At 40.6% G+C, this 18,777-nt stretch overlaps 1 protein-coding gene across 1 annotated transcript in view; it reads right to left on the bottom strand.

Annotated features, from left to right (window-relative positions):
• Positions 1-7,055: 7,055 nt before the first annotated feature.
• LOC137281654 (uncharacterized) overlaps positions 7,056-18,777 on the bottom strand; it is a 71,033-nt gene continuing 59,311 nt past the window's right edge. The window contains exons 2-3 of the mRNA XM_067813038.1: positions 14,624-14,797; positions 7,056-12,916 (exon numbers count right to left, since the gene is read on the bottom strand). Of these exons, the coding sequence (XP_067669139.1) occupies positions 12,615-12,916; positions 14,624-14,797 (476 nt within the window). The 3' untranslated portion in view covers positions 7,056-12,614. The remainder of the gene's footprint in view (positions 12,917-14,623; positions 14,798-18,777) is intronic.

Genomic DNA, 18,777 nt, shown 5'->3' with positions numbered 1-18,777 from the left:
CAGATCCTGGTAAACATCGAATTTTCGTGCTGTAACTTAGTAGGACAACGACGGAACGTCTGGTCAAACCTAGAGATGATCCTTGTAAAACGCCAGATACTGGTGGTCAAACTTATACATAATCGTTGTTAAACATCGGATCCTCGGGGTCTAACCTAAACACAATCCTTGTTTATATCCTGTTGGTCTAGGATACACATAATCCTTATTAAACATGGGTTCCTGGTAGTCTAACATACACACAATTAATCCTTGTTAAACATGGGATCCTGGTGGTCTAGGATACACATAATCCTTATTAAACATGGGTTCCTGGTGGTCTAACATACACACAATTAATCCTTGTTAAACATGGGATCCTGGTGGTCTAGGATACACATAATCCTTATAAAACATGGGTTCCTGGTGGTCTAACATACACATAATTAATCCTTGTTGAACATGGGATCCTGGTGGTCTAGGATACACATAATCCTTATTAAACATGGGTTCCTGGTGGTCTAACATACACATAATTAATCCTTGTTGAACATGGGATCCTGGTGGTCTAGGATACACATAATCCTTATAAAACATGGGTTCCTGGTGGTCTAACATACACATAATTAATCCTTGTTAAACATGGGATCCTTCCTAGGATACACATAATCCTTATTAAACACGAGGTCCTGGTGGTCTTACATACACATAATCCTTGTTAAACATGGGATCCTGGTGATCTAACCTAAACATAATCCTGTACTGAATCAATGTATACCAAGGTGAAAATGTAACATTAGACAAAGCGTTGTAAATAATGTGTTTTTGCCCATCTCCTGATCAATGTTTCATTTCGCAAATTCGCTGACAAACCCCCATAATTGGTAACAAGAGACAAGATGACACGCCCTAAAGGGAGGGTGGTGTCGAAAACATTAATTGGCAAAACTCGTACTTTGTACAATGAAACAGAGTCACATACTATAAAAGAAGGGTGTAACACCGCGACCAGTAAAGTCAGTATCTGGTATTGATACGATCACATGGGATGATATAGATGAGACATGGGCAGAGCACTAAAGACAAGATGATTGAAATTGAAAACAGCCTGGGGCATGTTCCATATGCTATCCAAACGTTTGGCCAACTGATCGGACGCTACGGACAGGTTCTGGTCCTGACGTAGTCGTCGCTCCATCTCATTCTGGGAAGTTTTGTGGCAGAAGTCTGCACAAACAGTCAACCGTAGGAGTACAGCAATGTTTTGCTGCCTCAAAAACGGGTTGGTTGGTTGGTTGGGTGGGTGGGTGGCACCGCACTCAGCAATATCCATCTACATGATGGCAGTCTGTAACTTCAGGGCGAGATGAGTGACACTTGTTTATTTTCTGTAAATTGTATTATTAATTAAGCAATAATTATTATTTGGGTCACAATGTTTAGTTTTTTTAGTAATAATTATTATGGGTCACATTTCGTATCACAAATGTTCAGTACTTTTCGTATTTTGGCAGCAGGCTTTAAGGTAGAATTAGAAAGTTAAACAAGACTTACCTGTAAGTTGAAGTTTGACTTAAATTCCACCGAGCTATGACGTAGGGATTACGTGAGATGTGCGCCTGTGCATAACCATCAGTCTTTAACTTGAAAATGTGTTAAGTTGCAAGCCCCATGGGTGGGCGTGGTGGGCATGTAATCCCTACGTCATAGCTCGGTGGAATTTAAGTCAAACTTCAACTTACAGGTAAGTCTTGTTTAACTTTATAATTCCACCTCACTATTCGGTGAAACGGGATCACGTGAGATATTTAGAGTACTTGACACATTTTCCAATGAAACCCAGTAAACAGAACCACAAACATATGTGTAAATTTAAACATTTAATAACCTTAATAACATTGGTGATCATCAAATAAAGAAAGCATCATTGTGTATTACATCTAGTCAAGAGTCAGAAGCATTTAATTGGCAGGATCTTCAGCTGAACTAGGATTGATTCACAGAACAGAGTCTCATGTGTTACAGGTTTCTGGTAGAATTTTCGAAATACACAGTCTCTTTTCCATCCTGCTGTCTTCAATAATGTTTTCAGTGGCACTTTGCTTTGAAAACCTGCAGATGTTGAAGCCGAGCGTACACTGAGAGGCTTAAAAATGTCTGTGTTTATACCTGCTTCTTTTAACACAAGTTTAAACCACCTTGCCAGAGTACTTTTGCTTACTCTTTTATGTGGCTTTTGAAGTGCTATAAACAGAGCTGTTTCCTCGTTTCGAACAGACTCTGTAAGTTCTAGGTAAGTTTTCATGGTTCGCACCACGCACAATGCAGGGTCAGTAAAACTAGGAAGAGTTAACTCCCTTTGATGATACTGGGGTCTAGACTGCTTCAATAAATCCCCAAATCTAATTTTGACTACACCATCCCTAACATCTACATTTCTAAGGTCAATAAGGTGCAAAGATTGCACTCTCTGCTGTGAGCAACAGTAGTAGAGACACCAACTTCAAAGTTGTAGCTTTAAGGTCCAGTGAAGTCCCCATGTTTTGAAGGTAGTTACGTACAGTGGTCACGTCCCAAGTAACACTGTATCTGGGCAGGGCTGGTCTCAGATTGAATATGCCCCTCATGAACCTCACAATTCTGGGGTGTTGTCCCACAGGTTTGTCTCCTATCATCACAACTGTAGATAAAGCAGACCGCGCACTGCTGATAGCTGAATACCCCAGACCTTGATTATACAGCTCTGCTAGAAAGTCTAAACAGTCGTTTAGAGATGGTGACATGGAATTGAGATTTCTCTGAGCACAAAAACACATCCACTTTGAGAAATATGTCCCATACTGTTTATGGGTGTTATCTCTCCATGATGACAACAAGATGTCTGCAACTGGTTCCGATACTCCTTCACTTTCCAGGCCTTTCCTGACAGCCTGAACGCTGCTAACCTCAGTTGTGGATACAGAGGGTGAATGGCTTGAGGGTTGTTTGGTAGTGTTAGGAGTGTTCTTGATCTCGGCAATAATCTGGGACAATCGCGTGATAGCTCGAGAAGTCTGGTGAACCAATACTGCGTCGTCCATAGAGGTACTGCCATCAGCATGTCTGCTTGGTCTGTCTGCATCTTCTGTAACACTCTGCCGATCAGACTGAAGGGACAAAAGGCATAGTCATAAGAATCACCCCAAAATAGCGTAAAAGCATCAACTGCTTCTGCATAAGGGTCCGGGTACCACGACAAGTAACGTTTAAGCTGCTTATTGATACGTGAAGCAAATAGGTCCCTAGATGGAGTGCCAAAACAATCGTTTAGCTTGTCAAAGATATGTGAGTCTAATTTCCACTCCTTATCATCTGCGAAATTGCGTGAATACCAGTCAGCTTCAACATTGTCTGACCCGGGCAGATGCGCTGCCGATAACCAGATATCTTTACTCATACACCACATCCACATATCTCTTGCAATATTGTTACATTCTGCTTTCATGCCACCCATGTTGTTAACATAAGCCACTGCAGTGGTGTTATCCATCAGTAGGCGAAGATGCACCTGGCTACAGTTATTTGCCAAAGACTGAAGGGAAAACCATGCTGCTTTTAATTCCAGTACATTGATATGATTCACACTTTCTTCAACTGACCATAGTCCACCGGTGCGGGTTTGGTTCATTACTCCCCCCGCCCCCCAGCCTTTCTTTGATGCATCAGATTTTATAACAGTATCTGGTTGAGTGGTTTCAATAGGTTTGGGGAATTTATCGATGTTTTGAACCCACCAGTTTAGATCCTTTAAACATTTTTGATCTAGTGTGACTTTAGCATCAAAATTCCCACAGAAAGTTTTGAGTGCCTGGTTTTGGAAAATTTCCAAACGCTTGTAGAAAATAGGTGCATACTGTACTCCATGTCCGCATGCATTAAGCTGACCTATCACACCTGCTAAGTCTCTGATACTGACAGTCCCAGATGTTATTAAGTCTTTACAAGCACTAGTGATCTTTTGTCTTTTGTCTCCTGTCAAACTAACAGTCATAGAGCAACTGTTTATAAGAAAGCCTAAGTAGGCTATTTTCTGAGTTGGTGAAAGCACAGACTTAGTTGGATGTATGGTAAAACCTAAACTATCCAACAATCCTACAGTTTCCTTCACATTTTTCTCACAATGAACACTATCTTCACCGACATGGATAGAATCATCTATGTATGCTGAGTGAGAGAATCCCCTTTGTCTCAGAGTGGAAAACACTGGTTTTAACAACTTAGTGAATATCCTCGGTGCTGAGGTGAGCCGATTAGGCAAACATGTAAATTGAAAAAGCTGGTCTCTCCAATAAAATCGCAGATATTTCCGATCATTTTCACACACTGGTATCGTGAAATATGCATCTTTTAAGTCTACTGATGCAAAGTAACAGTTTTTGTACACAAGGTACAGTGCTGACTTAAAAGTGTCCATCTTAAAATGGTAATTTTCCACCACATCATTCAAATTCTTAAGGTTTAAAATCAGTCTCAATGAATTGTCTCTCTTAGGTCTACAGAAAATGTTTGACACATATTCACCATGTGAAGATTCACATCTCTCTATTACCTCCTTATGTAATAACTGTGAAACTTCCAAATCCATTTTAGTAAATTCATTATCATTAAAGATAATAGGTTTTGGCATAAATGTTTGGTGAGGGACCTCTAAAAATTCAATGTTCACTCCATCTACAGATTTCAACACCCATTGATCAGTAGTCAAAGTTCTCCAGTTTTTTAAACACAGTCTAGTTTTACCAGCTTTGAAATTGCATGGGGTGTTTATTACTGTAGCACTACTGGTTGTGAGGGGCAGTGAGATCTTGTGGTACTGTTGTCTATCTTCTGTACCCCCTTTGATCTCTCCCCCGCTTGGCTAAAAAAAGCGGCCGTGGATTTCCCTTGAGCACAACGCTGATCGAAGCCTGTGTTGTGCTTCTGACCGTAACCCCTCTGGGCTTTCCCCCCTCTCTGAGCAACATGAGGGCTCATCTGATGATGTAGTCGTTGATATGGGGAGAAGCGATGTTTTCCCCCTTGGAATTTGTTCCTCTCCCCGGACAGTTTACTTGTGAGTTGTTTGGAGTCTGAAATGTCTTTTATTTTCTTTCCCAGCTCATCGCCGAACAAATTCGCCGTTGTGATAACAGCATTTGGCTGACACAGTCTCTTACATGGTCCACTCAAATCTGCCTTAAAGGCTTCTCTTCTTTTCTGATTAGTATCAGACAAAGCTGCTATCAGCAAACGAAGGGCATCTTTCGATTTTGTCAACACTGATTTGGTGTCCACTTCTTTTCTGGATACCATGGCGGTCATAATTTCATTCATTAATTGAACGATCGGGATTGTTGCCTTGACAACAAGCCCCTGCGTGTACTGAGCCCGCACATCTTGTGATTTTGTTCGTGCCTTGGCCTCAGCCCATATTTCCTCATTCGCTTTCGGTACAAGCAAAGTTGGGCAGTTACTCGGTCGCTTGTATTTTTCCATGACATCCTTAATCTTTTCATGAACTGGGTTTTTTGTAAGTCCGTTCTCAATAGACGAGGCAAAATCACCGTGAATGCTTTCCGATGTGAATTCGTCTTCACCAAAGAAATCTTTCAAATCGGCGACTAGTTCACTGAAACTAGCACCTTCCTCCTCCTCAACTGTGTCATGATTTCCAAACTGTGAGAAATCAGTCTCCAACAAGTCCGTTTCTGAATCAGAATCATGTTCTGAAGGTGACGTGATTTCCCCTTCCTCATTTCCCAAAGCAACACGGCGGCTTTGTTTACAAATGTTCAGCTCTTTCCGTGAATTTCCGGAAATGTCTTCAGTTTCCCCGAACTTTTCCTTGAAAACAAGCATGGCAGCGCCAATCTGTTGCATGGTGTTAGATTGCGCCCCCAGCAACTGTTCCATGTGTTTCTCAGGGTTCGCTGTAGTGATACCCGCCGATGTTGACGGGATAGCCCTGTTCGATTACACCTCACTGGCTTCAACTGACGAAGTTGAAGTGGTCTCTCGTACAACGTTGCCTGCTCCTTGAGTCTGATTGCAAAGTGAGATCCTCGTTTTGTACCACTGCAAAGATGTTTTTACGGTTGGGTTTTCCCAGCAACTCTACTGACTTCACAAGTTCAGTATCTGCAGGTGGACAGTCAACAGTACCTGTCGCTGGCATCGCCATATTGAACTTTGGCCTCTAGAGCCGACCACGACCAGCGGTCGTCTTGGTCAAATACCTCCTCAGAGTAGTGAAAATCCAACGGTAACTTGTGGGAAAAGTTTCCAAACGGACCAAACAGCGTTGTGGTACTTTGCAAAAGGGCATATTCAACGTTTCCCAGCTGATAAATTAATTTCTTCTTGGAGCAATTAAGTATTCGGTCAAGACAATGGGTAGCACAAGGCCAAAACTGATGGTTACGCGCAGGCGCACATCTCACGTGATCCCATTTCACGGAATAGTGAGGTGGAACTATGTGTTTTGATTTGATTGACTTTTGACTTCCAGGAGGCGGGCCAAGAGTAGATGTTGTACGATGCTGTCTTGGCAATTACTCCATTCAAATCGAAAATATAAACATACATATATATCTTCAAGAATATTTGTAGAAGACTAAAGAAAGTGAGTGAGAGTTTAGATTTCAGCCACACTCAAAATACTTCAGCTATACAGCGGCGGTCTGTGACTGTTTTGGATTATTTTTGGATTCATTTGCATTATATTTGGATTGTTCTTGGATGTACGTATGATACACTTGGAGTGTTCAGGAATTCATTTTTATTGTTTTCAAATTCATTTGCATTGCTCTTGGTTCATTTGGATTATACTTGGATTCATTTGGATTGTTCTGGGCTACATTTTGGATTTCTTTCATTATTTTGTGGAGATGTTTCTTAGAGACAGCCATATTTCTTGGACGAAATGGCTGTGAAAGTCATTACATCATTGTCATCATCATCATCGTCGTTGTCGTCGTCTACATCGTAATTTTCGTAATCATTGTTGTCGTGTCAAAGTGGTCTCATCTAGTTTCTTCCAGGGAAGACAAAACACATGGTTCATAGGTCATACAGCTTTATTTGCGCAGTTTTTAAATCAGTTACACGAACAGAAAAAATAATGTACAAAAATGAGATAAAAATACATTAACATTCTCATTATGACACTTGTCATCGGCAAAACAAATCTCGTAACGTACATCGCTGCATCATAGGCTGTGGGCATGACAAAAGAACTGACATGCGGTCCTTTTAATGATTCGTCTCCGGGTTTAGTCTGCGTTAGGTATCGGCCCTGGACAAGCATGTCTCATTTATTTATTGTTGGTTTTGTAATTACAGATTTCATCAGCGTATGGCTGCTTTGTAAATTGTTACTTGTTGGTACGGTACTTAAAATATATTGGTCTTTTGTATATTTGTGAATCAAATTATATCTAAATTTGTTTTGATTCATAACTCGACAGTACAGACAGGTTTTCATTGTCTGTGGAGCAACAGATTTCCTGTGACTGACTCTTGAGGATCACTCATTTCATACTTGGCTTAGGAATTTACAACACAATAGAGCTCGGATTGCCATTTGAATATTATAAATGGAGGAAGTGAGTTTTTTTATGAAAAGAGTAATGAAAAAAATTGAAAACTATGACGTTTGTTGAGAAAAACAAGACAACTATCGACGGATGCCCCGGGCTTGACAGCCTATTCATCGCTGTCTCCAAAATAAAATGATAGATCCTTAAGAATGAAAAGCGCATATTCCCTAAAATGACAAACATTTGTCTATTCGTAGTATATATGAGTGAGTGACTGCAATCCTCCAAGTGTCCTACACGATGCCTTGCCATTTCTCTTTGTACTCCGTGTACACAAAGCGTTGATATATATTTCATTTAATTCATCAAAAAGAAAATTGATTATCGAAATACCCAGTCCTGTTGTTTATACAGTTTATAACAACCAATATTTACAAATAAACAACGGACATTTGGTCCCTTGAAAATGTAAACAATTTGTAACAAAACAATGCTATGTAAACAAAAATCATTTGGTATTGTACAACATCATGAGGGGATGACGTCATGGTATTCATGATAATGATGATGACGTCACTGTATTCATGATAACGATGATGACGTCATTATTCATGATGATAATGCTATGACGACAATGTAGGCGTGATATTAGCACATTTCTTAGCAACGTCATTGATTATATCATTGACCTCTATAAATAGACCTAAGCTAGCTTTGATCACAGAAATAATGTTCAAGATTGTTAGGATATATTACTATTGAGAAAAGGGATTTAAGTATTCTCTTAAAATCTAATCAAACAAACACAACGACCTTTTTCTAAAATTATCGATGCCAAAATAAAGTGATTCATATTTAGTCACAGAGGTATTTCCATGTTAGTGCTGGATGGTGTTTCACACCTACAGGTGATTGTAAACTCTTTATACGTAACTAATCACCTAAAATGCCGCTCATATCAGCAACATGGATGCATAGGTTTCGTTTCAGATATCTCGCATGCCATTTTGGACAAACCCACATACACGCGCAGTATCGTGGCAATGTCGCTTATATCATATTCAAATCAAAATTAAACAGTCATAAAGAACACATTGTAAGTATTTAAGCTGCAAATGTGAAGTAATGAATTAATGATAAGCATACAGGCAACAAATGAAAAGATTATATATGGAATGTGTAATCTCACAAGTACTTCATAGTGATAGTCTACGAAAGTTAATGTCGGAAAGTCAAAAACCAAAGAGGAGCGTTGGTAGGCTGTGGTTAGAAAATGAAAATGTAGGTTTTGTTTTCCAAATGTGTTCCTATGATATTTATTTTCCCAAGAGTCAAGTTCGTTCAGGACACAATAAACATCTTCTTATATGATATTCAAATTAGTCATTTTCCTGTATGGAAATGTTTTACCCTTCGTCATTTCAGAGTGTCATACAGCTAAAATTGTCAGTTTCCATTGAAAATGTAGAGCACCTACACTCACTCCATGATCGTTTTATTGACAAAACCGTAAGCTAATCAATTTCTACAGTCATTAGTAGGGTCGAGGCGAGAGCATGATATATTGAAGCGCACGTAAAATATATGAAAAACGGCGTCATGTGCCTTTGCATTTATAAATGTTCATGAATGAGTTCTTATTGGCAGATATGATTATAAGATCATGTTTCCTGTATATACATACTAAATTATATCAATTAATTGTCCCTTTCTTAACATACAAATACAATATTATATTATTCTTTATAACGTCTAACGAGTGTAATGGCTAATAAAACGGTCTCACATTTATCTCTTTTATGAAGTACACGAGCTCGGGCATATGAACTCCACGTAGTCGAGTAAGGTACCGAAAACCTACAAACACAATCGGGTCACAAGAATTTGAACTATCAGTAGGTATGTGACTTACCCACAGCGACGAAACTCCGCAGAGCTAAATGAGATGTCTTAAACGATATGGTCAATAACAGAACGTATAAACGTTCTCGTATATCGAATCAATCAATATTGAATAATTAACACGAAATTGTTAAACCCTCGTTATTGTTAATCACCAGCTGGCTCGGTCCTTTTCGTGAGACCATAATCAATCGGAACTTCGGGACACTCCACTGATCGAACGCTGACGTCGTTTGTCATAATACCAGGCACGATTGTTTTCAAAACTCAACGCTATGAAATTTAAGGAACAACCATGACGCATCTCCATCTTTTAGTCTGCCAGGGATGCAATCAAAACGGATTATATTCTTCTCGTCGTAATAATTTTGGATAGTATCGCGTGATGGCGACTTATTACCATGAACAGCGGAAACAAACAGCATGGGAATGATAACAGGCAACCCTTGGAGATTCGTACAGTGCATCGGGAGAGAAATGATTTCACTGTGATTGTCATAACAACGTAAATCTGAAATCAATAACAAAATAACCATATATCAGATTGCACCAGGGTAACACTGGTATACTGACTGCGTGGTGTCACCTTTCTAAAGTCTTTCGAATCTGAAAATACTGGAACCAGTTGGTAATATGACGATTATGAGAATAATGCCAGAATTCATTACTTGGTAATGGATAAATGAATGTTCAATGACATACACGAGAGTATGATATTACAAATGGTAAAGTTCGTTCCTGACGGCACAAGCAGACTACGTAGGTGTAGGTTGATCTTTTGAGTGTACCATAATCAAAATCTTTTGTTTCTCGCTCTCATGGTTTGAAATGCGATGCTAGTTAAGTAGGAGACAAGATTTTCAAGTATATCGTCTGGAATGGGTGAATGAGTTTAGTTTTGTGCCGCTTTTATTCCGGCAATATCACGGTAGGGGACACCAGACACCAGAATACCATTTCACACACTGCACCCATGTGGAGAATCGAACACGGGTCTTCGACTTAAACCACTAGTCTAACCCACCTCCCTCGCTTTGAGGCGTAGCCACAGTTGGAGAGGGTCACTGAGAAACGAATTCTCACATTGTACCTATGTGGGAAAATATTTATCAGGAGGTTGCCCCCTTTTGAATATGCGAGAAACAAAAGATTTTTATTATACGTTGAGAAGCTGGTGTGTAAATGATGATTGCGATGAAAAAAACATGATTAACAAATCATGGCGTATAATTGTATACACTGAAAATGAGACATTTCGGGGACCCAAAAATTATGTAAATGAGTTGATATATCAGGTGACCAGTACTAATGAAAACGTAAAAACGAGGACTAGATCTACGCAATTTCTGTGTTATAATGGGGTTCTTTCTATCAAGTGACTTCTACCAAACTTGTTACCATATGCCTGGGCTTTGTCTGACACAGTGTTAGCTACGGTTCAGCAATTAAAGCAATGGCAAGAACAGCTGGGTGGCAGATACATATATCAACAATGAATTGTTCATGACTAGGTAACCCGCGATTACACGTATAGGTGTTAACTGACTGTGGCATCCATTCAGAGTTATCTGCCTTGCAGCCTTAACCTTTACAGGTTTGTCCTAGCTCCATTGCAGCACGTGCTACACATGGTATATACATGTAAGATCGGACAGACTGCGATGCGTCACTGTTTGGAGTTTAGGCTTCCGTGTTCGTTTTACAAATTAATCAACTCAAAAGACTTCAATGACCTTTTGGTATGTTATTGACAGAGGATACCGATCCAAATGTCTCTTTTTCGATCTGATCAGACTGCGATTCTCCCTCGTGAGCTGTATTGTATTTGTGAAGAGATTTTGTTGTCAACAGAAGCTTAACTTCAAGATAGTCAAAACGCAGCAAGAATATTTACATTTGCTCAGCAAGGAGAATGTCGATTTTCTTCGATTACTCTCCTAATAGCAGAGGGGTTGACAGTTGAAACGTGAATTGCTTTCGAATCATGGTACTCTCTCACACAGTTCTGACAAAAAAACACATCCCTCCCAGCTCGTGCGGCAATTTAAGACTTAAATTGGAAAATAAATTGGATAATTAAAAAAATTAAGGGATGAATTATCTGTTTTCAAGAACCAGAGATTGAGGGAAAAAATTGTTAAAGGTATTTGATACATCGCTTTAACTGCCCTGTTTGTTTTTACGGTAGGATTGGTAACAATTGCCGTATCAATGTCGAATACGGGAAACGTATTCTGCTGGTGATCTTCCTGATAACGCATTCCACAGTTTAATTCACGTACTAAGTCTAAGCCTGAATAAGCCAGGGTGTGTTCTCCAAAATGTTATTAACAAAGATGATTACTGCCAGACTAAGCGGAGACATATCAATATAAAGTTTGGTCTAAAGCTATTACAAGTTGGCCGACTAGCAGCATCTCAAACAGACACGGGGCATCCGGGTACTCTGAGTCAGGAGTCAGGGGACCCGGATGGACACGGGACGGTAGACTTCTCTTGCAAGGCTACGACAAAAAACTGCTTCCATATAAGGCAAAATGTGAACCAAAAACATCCAATTAGCTTTAACAGATACAAAATCCACCTTCTTGTCAAACACAAGATATATCAATGTACATATTTTCTTGAAAAATATCCACCGTCTAATCTCTGCGTACTTCAGAGTCCAACCTTGCCACCAATCTCCTGACAATGTCTTCTTAAGCAGGAAGACATTGCACGCACACACTCGTACGTTTGGGGCAGTGGAAGACATGTATGGTGCACCGTTCTAGTCAAAATTCGGGATCGCATGCGATCGCAGGCCACTAGAAACTATGGATGAGCTGTTGTATTTGCCCGGGTTACGGGAGGCACCGATTGGTAGAGGTCACATAATTTCCAGTTTCTGCTTTTTTTTTACGTCTTTGGTCCCTTTGATTGTATTTTTATCCTCGCCTTTGCATTGGCAGCAAAAAAACCCCACATAAATCCAACTTCCGGTTGTTAACGGAAGAATGCGTCTGTAATTCCCATTTTGGCGTCTAATATGGTCCGGTAAAAGCATTTGATGCGGGGCTCATCTTCAGCACCAATATCAGATACACTCCATCGTATCCTCTTTCTAGCTACGACCTCTGAAGTCCAGTGAATTATCACATATGTAATGACGTATTACACGTCACGTGATCCCTGGCGTCATACGTTTGACGTCACGGGTAATGGGGTAGACGCAGGGTATATTTCGGAATTGTTGGATGTCTCCCAATCAATGTAATCCCTTTTCCTTTTGGTAGGTTTGTCAATAGGGCGATCGGATGACAGGCTTATGTCATCAAAATCGTCGCCATATTTATCTCTCCAGCTGAGGTATCCTCCGAACGCCACGCCCAGCTGCAGGATTCCGCCAACTCCTGGCAGTGCGGGACCCCACTCCAGCTTGTACACTTCCTTATCAAGCATCGCACAGAATATTATCACACCCACTCCGGCCGCAGCTCCTGAAACGCAAGATGACAATGATTAGCCAGTGAGTCTTATAAAGTCGCCTTGTTAAACTATTCCAGTTACATAAGTAGGTCTTTGAGTAATGTTATACGCCGCTTATAGCCATAGTCCAGCAATATCACTGTGTGGGACACCAGAAATGGGCTTCCCACACAGTATTCCCATGTGGGGAATCGAACAAGGGTTGGCGGCGTGTCGAGCGAACGCTTTAACCACAAGGCTACCCCGCCCCCCTACAGTTACATCACGTGGCATGATGTGTTACAAAAAAGCTCGAGAAGATCATCTATTTTGTTTGTTTGGTCCCAAATAGAGTTCTAATTTTAATGTTACACTTGAAGATAAGGGATAGAATTTAGTAACCCATACTCGTCGCAAGAGGCGACTTATTCGGTGGACAGGCTCGCTGACGTGGTGGACACATATCACCGTATCCCAATTACGTACATCGATGTGAATGGTGTTGATTCCAGGATTGTCTGGTCTAGACCAGATTATTTAGAGAAGGCGGTGGGAGATTGCAGCATAAAACTAAACTCACTCTAATTTGGATGCTTTATGTTGGCGTGTTTTCATTCTGTAAGTAATATGTCTTGCTGTCCTTTACTGACAGGTTCTCCATATTAATGTGTTACGTGTTTTCATCACGATGAGGCGGAAATACTTCCGTTGGAACTAAAACTCCTAACTCACTCACTCACTAATTCTTATGCGAATATCCATTAGCAAGCTGACGGGTTTAAAATCGTAATCTGGGACAATTTTGGGATTCGAACTCCCGATCACAGTTTTCTGATACGTCTTGAGAAGACACTGTGTACCGCTATTTGCGGTGCTTAAGACGACCCGCACTCCTCGTTTTCAAAACGATTTTTCTTAAAAGCGTTGTGTAAAAGATTGATGTTAAAAGATACCAATGAATGTCTTTAGAAGAGGAAGGCTGTGGTAAGATCGATGTCTCACCAGAACACTCGGATAGTCGCAGTGGCGATCGCTCAGATCTTGGGAGAAACTGGGTACTTACACTGAATGTGGAGTACATGAGAGGGAGTCCAAGCCCAACGAATACCCCTTTTCTCCCCTCTCCTGCATGAAATTTTGATAGAAACAAAAATTTGTTTTAAATTGGAGGAGGCCCAGTAAGAAGGGAGATTCAGAACCTGAGGAAATCTAGATTTGCTGCCTTTAGGGGCTTTAGCATAGCTTGGTGTAGCCTAGTGGTTAAAGCGTTCGTTCGTCACGCCGTGGTATTGCTGGAATATACCTAAAAGCGGCGTAAAAGTGAACTCACTCACTCACTACTGAAAGGGCAGGTGCGTGAGTGAGTGAGTGAGTTTGGGCTTCACACACTGTACCCATGTGGGGAATTGAACCCAGGTCTTTGGCGTGACGAGCGAAGACTTAAACCACTACGCTACCCCGCTGCCGGAGGCAAAAGGGAACATCGTGTGGATCAGGGTCTGTGATACAGACTACTTTAAAATCACCCTCGCGTGAAACATCACTCACTAACTCACACAATCACAACTATACCTATATGCTTCAGTGTTGACGTAAACAGCACATAATCCCCCTCCTGGGCACAATCCACCCCTTAGGTACTTGTTTTCATTTCATTTTTTACGGTTGAGGTGTTAGGCCCAGATCAAATGCCAAAGGTCCTGTGTTACCGTGGCAACATATTCAAGTTTTTTACGTACCTCCAACCGCTGCGAAGGTCAAGTACGCCGCCTTGAGATGTAACGTTTTGAGCTGTGACCGCATCATAATGACGATTTTGATGATGTATAAAATGAGGGCGATAAACCCCGTGACAAATCCTGGAGTCACGAAACATTTGGAGACCATGAGTAAAGAAGGCACCCTCTCGAAATCTGAAACAAACAAACAAAAAACCCTTAAGTTTACGCTAAATAATCATATAATGTACATAGGCGAATCGAGTTGTTATTGTGTCTTGGAGTCTTCCTCCGACTTTGGTAAGCCGCTATGAAATCAGTACAAAATATATTTTCAAATGTGATATGTAGCATCCATTTTTTGTTAAGCGGAAAGTATGCCCTTCACATAGACATCGAGTTATAAAGATGTGCAGAATGTGGCCAACTTGTGTTTTGATATTCTTTGTTGGAAACAAGTTTCATGGCTTCAATTTTGGTTTTCACAAAGACGCAAAAACAAATTCCTTTTACTCTGAGCAGTAAAAATGTGCCAGAAAGCCATTGATAGGCTTTGTTTTTAAACATCCCCTCTAGCAACTTGAGACCCTATCTTCAAATGTTGACCCCCTAGATTGAGTTTTTTATTGCTTCGATTTGATCCAGATCTATTTAGGAACATCAGTTTTACAGTTCGAGAACCATACTATTTGAAGCTTATTCGAACTCGAGTTCAGCAAGTTGTGATTAAGACAGTGGGTTTAGATTAAGGCAAGTCCGTGGTAGTTTCGCCACACTGAACAAGAATTAGATAATTAGATCAAATCTTCATCTAGTTCCATCACTAAAATCTTAATCAAGTTATAACAATAAAATCATAATCTAGTTGTTCTAATATCTTGTTACTAAATATATCATATCGATTTACAGCAACGACTTAGAGCATAGAAAAAAACGGCGGCGCTCTTTTTCCCGCCATCCTCTTTAACGCAACAAACAAAATGTCGGACAGAGTGGTCGGTTTGCACTTAGTAACGCATATTCGTCATCATGTTCACATCTCAGTATATCACGGTAACCTAATAACGAGGTTTGCCCGTAGTGGTAAACACCATAAAATTATCAACCCTGTCATAAACGAGGTGAATGGAAGGTGCTGAGTAACAAACAGAATAATCAGTGTTACATTATAGAAGGGCCGTAGAGCCGAATTTCACTGATTAAGTCCACTGTAAGCTCAAATATCTCAGACACGTTTTCTTTCAAAGTATTGCTCAAAATCCCATAATCACAAATATCATTTTGTCCATCGATTCCGGTTTCCGCTAAGCGTAGTGATTCTTAATGCTATCAATCCCAATTTTCGATATTGCCGTATTTGGAACAAAATGCGAAACATAAAATACATTACTGTCAAAATCTTGAAGATTTCAAAGGCTAGTGGACGATTAGCAAGCGTCCGTGCCCAGTTAACGATATTGCGTTTTCAGCGGAGGACCGACAGGATCCCTGATTGGCCAAAGTTAGAAGGCCAACAACGGCTTGTATAGAAAAACATGAAAATCAATGGACATGAATAGGTGCAATATGCTCCAAATCAATGCTTACAATGTGTCTATAAACTAATTTCATTCTACAACGTCAGCGAAACCGCCGTTTTGTCGTTGTACCATTGATTTGCCGTTCACGTCAAAGGTAACAGTTGTTGGTTGTCGACACGTTTCTCTGTTACAGCGTTTGATGCTGTCCAGTTTAATCCAAACGTGAAACAAGAGACAAGACCGGATAGCTGAAAACACGAAAAACACAACACGATTGTCGGTTGTAGAAAATAAAGTCAGGAGTTCAAGCAGTTCTTTCAAAGGGAGGCAACCAGTGTGGATGTGTTGCAAGAATTTGCACGCTTTCACTGCAAGTGCCAATCGAGCTCAAGTGAGTGTATTCCAGATACCGATCACGACTGGAAGATGTTTGACCAACAAGATGGCTACCCAAATGCTTCATGATGTAATTACCCGCGAAAAATGAAAATTGACGAGTTTGGGGACATGTTTCACTTTCAGCTGGTCGCCTCGTGTACAAACAATTCAATTTGGACGTGAGCGAGCACTATAATACATTTACCCTAGCCTCACAATCGCTCTTTTTGCTCCATAATCAAATAGTTCCAGTCCTGCTTACGCTCGTCTTCCGCAGTATTGGGTAAACAGACCCAGCCGGTGCGGAATTAGAAGGTTTTGACACATGCAGGGTTGCTTCCCCTTTTGCACCATGTTAAATATAGTAGCGTGACCTTTCGTTTGACGCACTATGTCGCGTTGGAACGTTGGAAATGTCAAAGCTTACTTGAGGTTATATTTTGGGAAATATTCATAAAGGACTTACAGATAAACATGTTTGATTCTGAGGTATTGTTGAGAAGAGTCGCAGAGACGAACGATTGATTATATTTTGGAGCATAGTCATTAAAGGAATTAAGAAATTAAACATGTTTGATTGTGAGGTAGTGTTGCGAGGAGTCGCAGAGACGAACGATTTTCTGTGTGTACAGGGATATCCGATCTGAGGGAAATCCGTGTTAGCTGGCAGGATTCATTTGTCAGTGATTCCGGATTGCAAGTAGACGCTAGGCGTGCACACCACCTACTGCACATTCTTCAGTATATCGCCCGCTGCATACGTGCAGCTGTCTTGAACGCAATGTGACCTTCAACGTGAGGCACCAACGGAGATAACACTCTAAGAATTAATCTAGGAATAAAGAAAAGCATGGAATATAACGGTTTATGAAGGCGGTGGGGTGTGGGTGCCTATGTATGTTGTTTTCATAACAACATGCATTGTGGATGTGATGTAGGGGAGATAACTGTTTTGGAGGATCTTCGTTCGACCAAACCCTGCAATAAGGACGCACCATGTCTAGATATTATGAAGCATGGGAACACCCTCCAGGCGACATACATCAAACTCATCCAAATCACGTTGTCCACAACGGTCAATTTACTCCAATCACCGGACAGTGGATGCAACCAATCAGCTCACACTCGACTGTTCTATCGCGGACACGGGAAGACGTTCAATCAGACTGTCATCACGTCCTCAAACTCGTCACAAAACAACTTCAAAATTCCAGCTCGTGTCACGATCAGAATCCACATCTGTCGAAACCCTACCCAGCACTCATTAAGCTTTCTTTAGGTAAACGATTCTGTTAATTGTCAGTCCAACAGCGGAGTTATTTGATATTTGCCACTTAGAAAGGTCAAATGCTAACTTGTGCTTGTTGATGATGAATTAAAGCTATTACCCTGAGGAATAATAATACTATTTCAACGACAAATGTCGTGGAAAGTAGTGCTATACATGCAACTGATTTAAGGACCCAGAGCCCTTATTCCCGACTCTGTTCATAACGAGAATTACGTGACGTAGTTCCTCTAAAGTGCAACTCACATTATTGCCATTTACAAAACAACGGACAAGACATGTTATTGTTCGTCGAGTGAGTGAGTATTTTAATGGCTGTGCATCTCACTTGTGTGTACATTGCATTAATAATGGTTAAATGACTGACGGACTTAAAAAAAATGTGTATAACTCTGGTAGAGTGTATAAATGTGTTTGAGTTTGCGTGTAGTGGGTGTTAAATGTTTGAGTGACTGTCAGTCTGGTTAAATATTTGAAAGAGTGTTTCAGTGTTAGACCGGTACAGTGGATAAGATTATCACAAGAATTTTAAGGAGCGTTCAAATGGTGGGGGCGTTTTGTCACAATCTGTATAATTCAAACCAAATGACGCCGGTTTTAAAAGAAGCGATTCTGAATCAGACAATCCAGTGACTGACATCATGAACATCAATCTACGACACGGTGAGTCACTAATTGAATCAAGTGGAATGCTTGATAAATCACCAGATAAAATCAGGGGGTCAACTGAGTGACATCACAAATGAATTACGTAAACAGAAATACAGTGTATCTGCACCATAATGATACAAACTGACGACGTAGTAAAAAATAACACAGCTTGCTAACAGACGACATCAGTCTCTACCAAACGTTGGCGTCAGTGGGAAAGCACCATATAAACCTGGTTCAATCTCCACCCAACCTTGATGTCAGCGTGACAACACTACATCTACCAGATTCAATGTCCCCATAACGTTGACGTCAACGTGAGAACGCTAAATCTATCA

The sequence above is a fragment of the Haliotis asinina genome, chromosome 4 (assembly GCF_037392515.1).
Source record: "Haliotis asinina isolate JCU_RB_2024 chromosome 4, JCU_Hal_asi_v2, whole genome shotgun sequence".
NCBI lineage: Eukaryota > Metazoa > Mollusca > Gastropoda > Lepetellida > Haliotidae > Haliotis > Haliotis asinina.
The sequence above is the reverse complement of the archived record's forward strand: the minus strand, read 5'-3'. Positions and strand labels throughout refer to the sequence as shown.